The 12,758-nt window shown below is 41.3% G+C and overlaps 2 protein-coding genes across 2 annotated transcripts; both read left to right on the forward strand.

Moving 5' to 3' along the window:
* Positions 1-1,795: 1,795 nt before the first annotated feature.
* si:busm1-52i16.2 (claudin-10) lies at positions 1,796-7,506 on the forward strand. Its single transcript, XM_035394281.1, has 5 exons — positions 1,796-2,027; positions 3,379-3,540; positions 4,909-4,990; positions 5,343-5,450; positions 7,203-7,506. The coding sequence occupies exons 1-5, from the start codon at positions 1,796-1,798 to the stop codon at positions 7,504-7,506; spliced, it is 888 nt and encodes a 295-aa protein (XP_035250172.1).
* Positions 7,507-9,721: 2,215 nt separating this feature from the next.
* On the forward strand, positions 9,722-12,410 carry LOC118214229 (claudin-10-like). Its single transcript, XM_035394003.1, has 5 exons — positions 9,722-9,953; positions 10,861-11,022; positions 11,127-11,214; positions 11,562-11,669; positions 12,182-12,410. The coding sequence occupies exons 1-5, from the start codon at positions 9,722-9,724 to the stop codon at positions 12,375-12,377; spliced, it is 786 nt and encodes a 261-aa protein (XP_035249894.1). The 3' UTR covers positions 12,378-12,410.
* The last annotated feature ends 348 nt before the right edge of the window (positions 12,411-12,758 follow it).

Genomic DNA, 12,758 nt, shown 5'->3' on the forward strand with positions numbered 1-12,758 from the left:
CTAAAATGTTAATTTAAAAAATAGAGCAGGTGGTGTTATGTAATAATCCTCCTGTATTGAAGCACAGCCAGCTCATGTGCATAACCCCTCCATTGTAAGCATGCTGTGGGACCTCCAGACTACTCTTATGAAAACCATAACACAGCTAATGACTTGCCGTTTTTTTAAAGGACTCCAGAAATTAAGCCATAAATGAAAACAATTTCCAATACTTTTTCAGTAACGAGGCCTGTGTTCTGTGACAAAGCAGGCTGTATTCTTGCCAGAAAAACTAATAAAACAAGATCCCACATCAAGGGTCTTAGAGCCAGTTATATTAAAGCAAGAAAAACGGCTGACTTTTATTCACTAAGTTCCCTTGAAAGCCTGGCACATGAAAGGTATATAAAGTAATTAATTTCCTTTGAAAGGATAGAGCATTGACAAAACAAAATTAAGATGACCAACATTTTCTCATGGTTTATGCTTCATTTCATTCCCATACAAAACCTATATATGTATTTATGCACGTATGTGTGTGTGTATATCATTTAGCAATTACAGTATGTTTTACATATCGTCAGGGCATTCTAATGTCTGGAAGAAATGGCTTGACAGGTGTTTCTGATTCGTCAAATGTGTTCAATTGCTCCCTTAGTGTAGGCAATTGCCTTTGGAGTCTGTTATTGGCATTTGTAAACATGAGGACCAGAGTTGTGATAATGAACGTGAAAGACGTCATTGTGAGGATGAGAAGTGAGAAAGCAGTCAGAGACATAAGCCAAACCTTAGGCTAACCAAAATCAACTGTTTGGAACATCATTAAAAAGAAAGAAAGCACTATTGAGCTCAGTAATCGCAAAGGGAATAATTCTCACCGTAATGAAGAAAAACCCCCAAACACCTGACAGATCAGAAACACTACAGGATGGCAGGTGTGGATGTATCAGTGACTACTGTCTGCAGAAGACGTCACGCTCACTGAAAGGTGCAAACCACTATTTAGCCGCAAAAACAGGATGGGCAGGTTACAGTTTGTTGAGTACCTAAAATACCCTGCAGAGTTTTGATGTGGACAGATGAGACCAAGATTCACCTCCTGAATTGTTTGATTACAAATCTAAAATTGGGAGTAGAGCCGAATCAAGGAAGAATATCAAGTGTATATACATTTTTGTATTTATATTTTTTGTAAAAACAAATGAAAATTACATTGGCACTGGCAATAATACTTTTTCCTGTGCTGTACAGAACTGACACCAATATATATATATATATATATACACACACACACACACACACACACTCACATGCACGCATATAACATTAATACCCCACAACATTACGGCAGTACTATGACAAACTGGCCAGTCTCGCCATACTACTGGCATTACCACTCTATTGTCACTACCTACTTTGCCACTCTAGTTGGTACAGCAGCCCCACCACTCACGAAAGTCAAAGGTCACGAAAGAGAGAAAGTCTCCATGGCAACAACCTTTTCCCGCAGCAAGGTCAGCTGCCACCTGAGAAGCACACTGCCTGCATCAGCAGCTTCTGAGCAAAAACCCTGGGAAAATACGCACGTCGCCTTTCCCACACCAGCAAGATGTGAGGAGCGAAACCACAGACAGGGCCTGACCAGGCCTTCCCCCCCTCCCCCCCCCCCTCTCCGCCCAGGCCAGGGGTAACACCTGAGGGGGTGGCAGTTTTGAGCGGTGACGCAGGATGTGACCGCGGCAGTACGGACGACGGGAGCCACCGGATGAAGGACAGCTCCTTTCTCTCGGGGACATCGAAGGCGTTCTTGGCCAGGATGAACGTTCGGGTGATGCAGATCTTCGGCTTCCTCTTCACTGTGCTGGGCTGGATCTTCGTGGCCTGCACCATGGCGATGGAGTACTGGAAGATCACGGCCATTGGCGGGCTGGGCGGGTCCAACATCATCAAGGTGGCCTGGTACTGGTCCAGCCTGTGGCGAGCCTGCTTCACAGACTCCACCGCCGTCACCAACTGCATCGACTTCCCTGTGCTCTGGTCCGTGGAAGGTGGGTACTGCACCGGTTACAGTCTAAAAGTGCAACATCGTACAGCGTAAACTCAAAACGCACCTCTATAATCAACATCTCAGCTCTCCTTGCTCGATTCCCTTCTCTATTAAATGATACAGCATATAGTACAATGTTCAGCTTGACTACAGAATGAATAATAACTTAACTTCTATAAGTTCTGCAGAATTGTATACACTTATTTTTGCACTTGCTCTTGTTTCTGTGATTTATCCAGATTTGTCTATGGCTTCATTGAGTTTCCAGGTTCATTTTCACTGTTCAAGCCTTGTGACACGCGCTTCCTTGTCATGCAGGATGTGTAATGTGGTTCTTTACATTGCAGAAAAGGCTGGCTACAGAAAACACATTTACTCATAATATAGTAGCTGGGCTTGGAAAATTTGGGGAATTTTCTGTCATCTCACAGATTTCCCATGAGTCCTCATTTCAGGTGATACTTTTAGTTTGTGACCACAAAGTCATTATTCAAGAAATGTTCTCCATTCAGTGTACATGTTCAGTGAGACAGGGTGAGACAGGGTATTGAGCAAGTGGCATTAGTGTAACAAAAAAGATTATTTTGTATTGTCACGTTATCAATCAATATTAAAGTCAAATTAATGAGCCTGAAGCAATGCAATTATGAGAAAACACAATAATTTTACATTCTCCATTTAGGGTCAGATTATTATGCATCTATTTGAAACTAGCAGTGTCTCTTGTGCCATTTTTCGGGGGTCTCTGAACCTCCACTAAAGATGAAGCACGTAGGAATCCAGAGAGACACAGATACAAAGCTTGAGAGAAAGATTTCCGTGTGTGTACATATATATGCATGTGTATATACACGTGTGCACACATATCAATAGTGTGTGCACTGTACGTCTCTGTGAGTACATGTGTGCAAATTTGTATATTTGTTTGTGGACATGCAAGTAGGCCCTACATGTCAGTAGTTTGTGTAAGTGAACATTAACGTTGAGAAGTAACCAAGGTCCAGGCCATTCCTGACTCTCTAAATAAGAATGCTGTAGTGGCCCCAAAGCACTCCCACATAAATCACACTCACCATAACTGGAAGTGTGAGGCCCACGGATAGTTGGATAGAAGCCAGCTCTGCCAGACAGCATGTGGCGTGCTTTGTTTTGATAATTAACTGTGGTGTGGGAAAAAGAAGACAAATATGAACATGCTTGTGTGTGTGTACATGTCTGTGTGTGCGTGTGTGTGTACATGTCTGTGTGTGCATTGTGTGCGTGTGTGTGTGCATGTCTGTGTGTGCATTGTGTGCGTGTGTGTGTACATGTCTGTGTGTGCATTGTGCGTGTGTGTGTGCATGTATCTCCAGGCTACGTGCAGGCGGTGCGCGGGCTGCTGATGATCGGGCTCTCTGGGGGAATGCTGGGCTTCGTGCTGTCTCTGACAGGCATGGAGTGCACATACATCGGCGGGAAAGACAAACACAAGAACCGCACAGTGCTCACCGGGGGGATTTGCCACATCATCAGTGGTAAGTCTTCCGTTTAATCGCAGGCCTCGCAAGGCATTTAAAATTGTATTCCACCCGAAAATCTAAACTGCGCGACAGCTGGCAACAATGGGGTCGCCAACTATCACTCGTTTAGCGTCAGACAAATGTTTCAAGCTCTGTCTCGTGCTCTCAGGCTACCAAACGCATCTCACGCCAGATAAAATGACAGCAACTAAAAACGAAGCCACCCCCTGATTAAACAAACTATCTAGCAGTTTGCAGGAGAATACATTTTTGTCAGCATGGCGAACTGAGAGGCCGATCTTTGACAGCACCATCCCCCAAATTGCAGTGCCACGGGCACCATTCAGGAGAGCGGTCCACTCAATGGCCTTAATTCAACCACAACACACACTCTACTGACATGTTAGCTATAGCCCAGCATTTGAACTGACCTTTTACAACAAATAAGCTGTCTTAGAGGAAGAAGGAGCGCAAAACTAGCTCACAAATACAATAATGGGCTACGTTTTTTGTTGCAAAACATGTTTTGGCAGTCAGATTGTAAAATATTTTTTACATGAGGGTCACACCAAGTCTCGTCTTCTCTGCTGCATTAGTTACATTTGAGGGTGTGCCTTATCTCAGCTGTCTAAGCACAATCTTTTTGGCTGGACCGCAACAGCGGGGCCAGCGCTACAAATGCGAATGTCTGTGACTGAGTGAGTGACTGAGTGAAGTTACACCATTGGTCGGCCGAGTTATGAAGTTACACCATTGGTCGGCCGGATCATGTGTGTTAGGTCCAGCCATGTACTAGGTTTCCTAGTCTTGTTTCATTTAAAATGGGTCTTCCTGGAAGTTACAGTATTTCTGAATGCATTGCACAGATAAAGTAAAAGGTTAATTTTTCTCACGTCTGTTTTTTTAAAGCATTATTCTATAATATTAATTGGAAACTTGCCTGTTATTATATAAGGGATTCATACAAAATTAATAGTACGAGAATTATAATGACAAAAAAGGAAGAACTGATGAGATCTGCTAACTGAGCAGCAAATGGACCTCGTCAATGTTTCTTGAAACAACTTAATATCTCAAAATTCTCAATTCATGTAAATGGACCATTTCAAATTCATGACGCCGTTCCCTGAAATTTCAATCCATCCATCTACTCATCCATTGTCTATAACCGCTTATCCTGAGCAGGGTCACAGGGGGTGCTGGAGCCTCTCCTAGCATGCAATACAGTGTACATTTCATTTCAATTGTATGATGTTATAACGAGTTTTTATTTACATGTTTCAGTATTGTTGTGTAAAAAAATTTAATGTTTTTCCTTATTTGCATAAACACACCCATCTCCCCCTTAGACCAATACTTAATTTTTTTTCGTTTTTACTCCAGCGATGTCGTCCTTCTCGGCCTATGTGGTCTACGCACGCCATGTTTCAGATGAATATCTGAACCGCTTCTATGGAGACCAGAAGTAAGATCAAATGGGATCATTAAATTATAATAAGCACATTTGTAATTATAATTATAATAATTATTATTATTATAAGAAGCTTTGCTGTTTACTTTGAGCAATACATTTAAGCATGTATTAAAACAAGACAGTATATGGTTCAGTGCTAGATTAAATCTTGGCAGGATGCAGTTTTGAGAATAATAATTTGCAGAGTTTTGCAACTCAGATATATGGAGGAAGAGCTTATGCTGTGAAATCAGGTGTATTGACTCAAGATGTGTTGCCCTCCAGGACTGAATGAGACAATCCTGGTTGAACTGAAAGCTTCACAGAAAGCGGAAGTCAAGTTAAGTACTCTCTCTTTTTACAGGTACGATTTAGGAACTCCTCTGTTTCTTGGGTGGGTGGGGGCCATGTTTGAAATGACAGGAGGCGTGTTCTACTGCGTGTCAGTGCGGAAACTTCTCAACCAGAAGACGTGAGTATATATGATCCTGTCTAAATGTTTTGGTCTGCCTCGATTTGTCAGAGCTGTAGTAGGCCAATATATAGTCTGCCACTTGCTAAGGATAGCTAAAAACAAGCAATTAGGTTTACATTAAGCAATGACAAGGAGTTTGTGCTTTAATTACAGAAAATGGCTCTGTGTTTCCTTTATTTACCACACCATGTGTGTCACTCCCTTAATTACAATTTCCATTTTGAAACAAACTTTTTAAGTGCTCTACAAATAGAGACTTTAAAAGGGGTAGCTCACTTTCTGGCATTACTGTGGTATTCTTTCTGTTTTAGCGTACATTTTGTACAGACCCAAGCAGCTCTGGTGCATGATTAAGCACACTTTCAATATTAACAGAAGTTTCTGACCACTTTAAAATGGTTCACATTGAGGCATTGGGGGTTTGTGGCCTAAAGTGAGAAAATACTCGTCAAGTAACTACAAAGCACCTTGTACAACGACATTATGTCTCCAGACATTATACGCGTGTATTTTAGACAATTGTCCCTCAAGAAAATTACATTTAATCATATTTTCAGTTGGAACTACTTCCTGTAGGCCAGCACATGTAACCTGAGACCACTGCGCTCAAGGGAAGGGAGGTACCAGCACAAGATAAAAACTGATATTTATGTTGATACGCGTGAATAAACACTATTAACAGGTGTTGATATGTACAGTTCCTGGAAACATAGCATTGTCTTAAATGTTGTATTGGAGCGTATTTTATTGCTTTAAAAAAATGAACCCCCAATGCCTATGTACTAGCCACTGTAAAGCTTGCAGGTCACTGGGAACTTCCGTAAGTATTTTAAAATTCGAAGGAAACTTCCCCTTAAAATGATTGGTTTCAACCTATATTTCAATCAAATGGAGAATTGAGTATAGAATCACATAACATTCAATGCCATCAGATACAGCCAGTTCTCCTCAATTGGGCTATTAGTTGAGTAATGAAATCATTTTGCTATCATGGTAGTTAACAGAGTGGTGTATCTTTTTTCCTTAAATGTACTTCGTGATTAAAACTGATTTTTCGCAATTGAATTTAGGCCTATCATTTATCTCTCTGACATGATGTCAGTAAATAAGCTGTGTGTATTATTCAGATTGTTACACTTGCTAATCAAGGACAATTAGTCTAATGAAAACAGGTTGAGTCCAATGATCAGTTTAAAGTGTAATACTGGTAATACCGTTATAAACTGTTTTTTTTTAGGGAAGTAACACCATGACAAGCCTATTTACTAGCTAGGCTGCTGGAACATTTGCATGGTCATATCAACTAATCTTATGCTGACTTACTCCCAAAGTTCATAAGCAATGTGGAACACAAATTAAGTTTGTTTTTGGTTCACTGACCAGGTTGCTTCAACAGCTGTTTAATTAGATGCTAAATTAATTCAGATTAGTGAAAAAAACATATATTTTATATATCCAGAACATATCCAGAAAAGCTATACAATTGAACCACAAGGCAAAAACCTCCATTTCAATTTCTGCACAACATATTCAACTGTGGATTCAAGCACTTTCAAGGACTATGTCCATTTTCAAAAACTATCAAGGCCTGATATACTTTTCTCAAATTCACAAACTTTCAAAGAGCCCTGAAATCTCCCCCAGAAAGTGAACAATCCTTTTAAAAGCAGCCGCATGTCCTGCACTATAGGTCACTCATTGTCCAGTTGTTTTCTGTCGCTCTCTCTCCTTCTGTTTGTCCTTCTCAAGACCTGCTGAGACTGACGCTGAGGCTAAAGCATCCCAGGCAGAAACCAAGTCCAAACTCTATGAGAAGTCCGTGCTCTACTCGAAGGCCAAGCTCTCCATCAAACCCAAGCTCCCCTCGGAATCTGCGCTGTCCTCGGAGTCTTCTCTTTCCTCCAAGTCGGACCTCTCCTCCGGGTCCGGGGAGAGCGGGCGTGGCAGCGGGAGCAGCAGCAGCAGCAGCAGCGGCAGCAGCACTGTGGGCTCTTCTCTGTCCAGCGGCAGCAGGAGTGACAGGAGGTCCGTAAACAGGAACTCTTACGTGTGATAAAGCGCTGGGGTCAAAGTGGGGCCACATGATCGGGGCAGGAGGTCAAAAGCGTCTGAACTGCTCACGGAACTGCAATCGCATCATTTTAATTCTGGCTGTAGACAATGAGCGTTCACGACGCTAACCAAACATCCACGTGCAAAAGGCTCTGGAAGGGTTCTTTGGCTTGTCTTCACGGGGGAAACCTCTATGGTAGATGTGGAGTGTGAGAGCTCCCAGATTTTGCCAGACAAAGAACTACTGAACTAGATAGGGTTCCTCTAAGGAGACACAGAGGAGCCTTTTGGAACTATTTCTTCTGACAGAACATTTTAGGAAATACTGCAAATTCAATCCTTTTAGATGGTAGTTTAATTTCACATTTGAATGTTTAGGCTATGATGTTGACACAACATTAGCCTATTCTGTTGCTGAATCTGTCGGTATTTTCTGTGTGCATAGGCTGCTGTACAACCTGTTTCATAAACTGAATACTTAAAACATACACCAGAAATCATTTCAGACAGAAAGCAGGGTAATTGATGGGAAACGTTAGATAAAATGGCCAGAAATTTTCTCTTTCTTTGATTGTCAAGTATGATTTCACGCTTTAGAGTGGCCGTACAGTATAAAACAATTGCTTTTTGGGTACTGTATCAAAGCTGACAGGGGTTAAACTGGGATTTGGGAGGTGGGGATCTATTTTTAAAAAATAACTTTAAAAAAGTAGAATTGAATAAAATTAAACTTTCTAGGTCTACAAAGCACATAAAATGCATCTCTAAAGCATCATGAACAAGTAAGTAACAACGTATAAAAAAAAAACATATAAAATCTACTGATGCTATTGCATTAATAAATAGCCTACATGTGTGCCTATTTCAAGCTCATGGAGTGAATGCTGAGAAATCCTGTTTACCCTCCAAAAGGCCAGCTTCCTCTCTCATCCTGCTTTCCATTTTCACTTTGCCATTGAATTAAAAGTAAAACGCACTTTGAAACGGAAACTTTCAACCAACAACCATGTTGAGGGCATTTTATCTGCTCTTAGCATCAGGCGTGATGGGAGGGACACTTCAGGGCTAGGGGGGACCGGGGGCAGAAGTACTGGTGCAACATAAAGAACGGCATGGTTCACAGATTTATTCCTTCTACTAGCCAAATAAGAAGTGCTACTGTGTGCCCCAAAAGGAATTGAACATTTACTGCCATTCACTTTTTACGACCATAATATAATGTGTAACCACCCCCCCAAAGCTTAATTTTCCCTTTCTTTTGGGGGGTCCTTTGTTTGTTATGGGTGGGGGCAAGAAAAAATAAAGAAAGATTCTGCTTCTGGAAGTTAGTTTAAATAGAGCTAATGAAATGGCCTACCGCTTCTGAGCAGCCCAGTCAAGCATTGTTCGTTCTGTTTTTCCTGACTCAGCTCATGCATGCGCTTGACTTCTGCATCCTCTAGTCTGGTTGAGCAAGTAAACTGGATAGTAAAATAAACAGACTGGAGCATATGAGAAATTAACTGGATTTTCATGATTTGAGACAAATTTAAAAACATTCCAGATGGTGTTCCAGCCCAACTTAACCCCTGCCTACGGGAGTTCAGAAAGAGACTTTTTTAATTTTGAAAAATTTTCAATAAAAATCTTTATAAAAAATAAAGAGAACTTGTTACTTCTACGTTGCCTATGCATCATGTTTTGTGAAAAGTTATTCTATAACTTTTCATTTCCTGCTTGGAATCTACACTGTACCCTTCTGTAAGCCTGTAAAGCTATCTGGAAAAAATGATGACAACGATGATGACGACGACAACGATGATGATGATGATGATTATTATTATGGCTTTTCTTTAGTAAATGACTCATTGTCTAAAATGTCATTGCTGTTGTTAAGCCTTATAACCTCAACCCTACAGCCTGGTAAGTTGACGGTAAACAGCAGCCACAGTGAAAATCACAGCAAACAAGCACCCTCCTCTCACCCCCCAGGTCCCACTACACTGACACTACACACACCAGCTCCAGTGTCAATAAAACCACCTCCCAAAACAAAAGCAGAGGAAGGCAAGTGTTTAGCATGAGCCTCTACTGATTCTGCTGGTGGGTTTAGCATTAGCAGCCCACCCGGTGAGGCTCCTGAACCATTAGACAGGCCCCCTCAGGATATCCTCCAAAAAGCACTGTCCTTCTGACCCCGTTCACCGAAGAGGCAAGCTTCCTTTTGGCCCGGAGGCATGAAGAAAAGGCTCTTCCAGATTTTAGGCTTCCTGATATCCACCCTGGGCTGGCTCTTCGTGTCCTGCACCATGGCCATGGACTACTGGAGGGTCTCCCAGATCGGAGGCCTGGGAGGGTCCAACATCATCAAAGTGGCCTGGTACTGGTCCAACCTGTGGAAGGACTGCTTCATCGACTCCACCGCAGTGGTCAACTGCAGGGACTTCGCTGTGCTGTGGTCTGTGACGCGTAGGTACCCCTGTGGTCACTCCTGTGGTCCGATCATGCAATTAGGAAACCAACGGACATAAATGATTAATTAACTTCTCTATCAGACAGAAACTGTTTTGATCAAGGTGACCTTGTTCAAGAGTCCAATTAATGAGAAAAACTAAAACATTTGGATGTATGGACAGATGTAAATTTAATGCATTACACTATATTACATAACATACATTTAGTAGACTCTCTCATCCAAACAGCTTAACAATACAGGAGAAATTAAAATGCAATAACCTGATTCATTTGAGCAACAGTCAGACCAGGCTAACATTGTTACCAGACCAGTGAGTAAATACGCAACATTACTAAAGCATTAGTGCAAGTTAACTATGCGCCGGCTAATATGTTTTAGTCAGAGTTAAGGAAATTTCTTTATTCAATGTATGTTTTAGAGAATTACAGGTTTGATTCCTAGAGGGAGGCACTGCCACTGTTTTTCTGAGCCAGGGATTTAACCTGACCTGTTCATAATAATCCAGCTGTATAAATAGTTCAAATAAATGCAATCTCCATAAGTTTTCCTTGATATGGGAAGGATGCCAGCCAAAAAGAATACTATTATTATTTTGATGGTGGTAACTACTTTTCTTTTATAACAATAGCAATGAAATATCAGTATTAGTCATGCAGAATTAGTAATGTTTATGAATGGTATATGTTGCCTTAGGAAGCGTGTAATAATGTGAACTGTGCACATTGGACCCTTAACCCATTTAAGCCTGTGAGAAACTAAAGTTCCCGAAGTCTCTACCACTCTTTTTCCATCTGTGAATATTTTTTGGGTGACTATAGATCCTTATGTACGAAATCTCTGGGGAAAGTCTGGACATTAATGGGTTAATGCTGGCTGTATCTGTGGTTCTGTGTTGGGCAGCCTACATCCAGGGAGTCCGAGGCTTACTGATGACTGGGCTGGGTCTGGGGTTCGTGGGCGCCATACTGGCCTTCGTGGGGATGGAGTGCACCTACATCGGGTGGACTGATAAGACCAACGACAAGGTCCTCTTCTCGGGCGCTATTTTCCACATCGTCGGAGGTGAGTAGGCGGTTGGCATCGTTAAGGCAGGTTTACTGAAACCACAGGCCCGTGTTTTCCCTCTCAACACGTCTGAGTGTGGATGAAACCTCTTCTCCATGCAGGCATTTCTGACATCTCTGGATACTGCTTATACATAAACAGGATCGCAAGAACGGCCTTCAACCCAAACCTCGACCCCACAAGCTTAAGGTACGCCATCAATTCTTGTAGCATACATTCATAAAGCTTATATCTAATGATGTATTTATATTTAAGTATATTTATCTAAATATGGCTATTCTCATTTTGTTTTTCTCTTTTCTTTAAATATTTTCATCTGCAGCGTGCATGAAGATACATTTTCAGTATGATACTGCACTTTCAGAAAAATAGGGGAAAATATTTCCCTTAGTTTCACCGGAGAAAATGAAACGATGCTACCTATGATTACAACTGTTTTTTTACATTCACTACTGACACAAATAGAGGAATGCAGCTCTTATACGTGAACAGCTCTGTACTTGTCTTCTCAGTAATCGTCTGTCATTTGTCTCCAGGTATGACATAGGCACTCCTCTCTTCCTGGGGTTGGTGGGAAGCTTCCTCATCCTGGTTGGCGCCGTTTTTTATTTGGTCACTGTGTTCAGAATCCTCTTCCCAGAACCGTGAGTTTTAAACGAAAAACCACCAACACATCCACCTCATGAGCAGACAGAGCCAGCACAGCAACAACTTGACCTCCACTGCAGGATCATGTCTACCGCAGTAACATGTGCACTCTCTGAAAACATTAATTTACCACACCATCCTCCTCTAACATGGTCACTATTCCCTCAAATGTACGATGGGGACACTGATTCCACAATTAACATGTTTACATTGATTATTTTGATTACATTGATTTACATTGATGTTATTATTACACTGTATGTATGCATTGCTGTAAAACCTCAGTAATGTGCGAATAATAGCAAAAAGAAAGCAACCATAATCTAGAAGTTATACTTCAGGCTGTGGGGAAACACTCATTTACTCAAGTGCTGTAGCTCAGTTCAGGAAAAAAATATCTTTATCTGGATTTAAAAACAAATGTCTTTTGATCTGCGTTGTGTTATCAATACAACTTTTTGAGGGACGTTGGATACACACGACTAATAAAGCGTATCCTTATTCACAGCAAAGTGGTGTACACGAACGCCTCAAAGTCATACGTCACCCCGCGAACCAGAAGCAGGACGCTGTACACCGGATACTACCGGCCCTCGCGCCAATCACAGCGATCAACCTTATCTTCCGAGACCAAGAGTTCCGATCTCTCCAACATTTCTCAGATCACTGACGAGAAAATATCGGACAGAGACGCCTTTGTGTGAATAAACGATGTCATTTTTTTCATTTTTTTTTTTTTTTTTTTTAAGAAAATGGCTACGATTAATTAATTTATATGGTTATGCAATCTCAGCAACACTTTGGCTAGGCGGATACAAGGCATGGAATAACCTTTCAAAGACTCCCTTCGGATTGCAGCGAGATGATAAAATAATTATTGACATACATTAAGACTAATTCTGAAATATTAAAACTGTAAATGTAAATGAACGTAATTGTTGCGCATTTTATTTGTTTTTGTAGTTTTTTATCGACACTTGTGAGTAAATGCAGATTTGTGAAGGCATTGTTTATCGCTTTGGTGACATTTTCCTGTGTGCTATCAAAAGGGACTGCAATAAATGAGTATTTTGTTTGGAAAATAA

This window comes from Anguilla anguilla, chromosome 15 (assembly GCF_013347855.1).
Source record: "Anguilla anguilla isolate fAngAng1 chromosome 15, fAngAng1.pri, whole genome shotgun sequence".
Taxonomy (NCBI): Eukaryota; Metazoa; Chordata; class Actinopteri; order Anguilliformes; family Anguillidae; genus Anguilla; species Anguilla anguilla.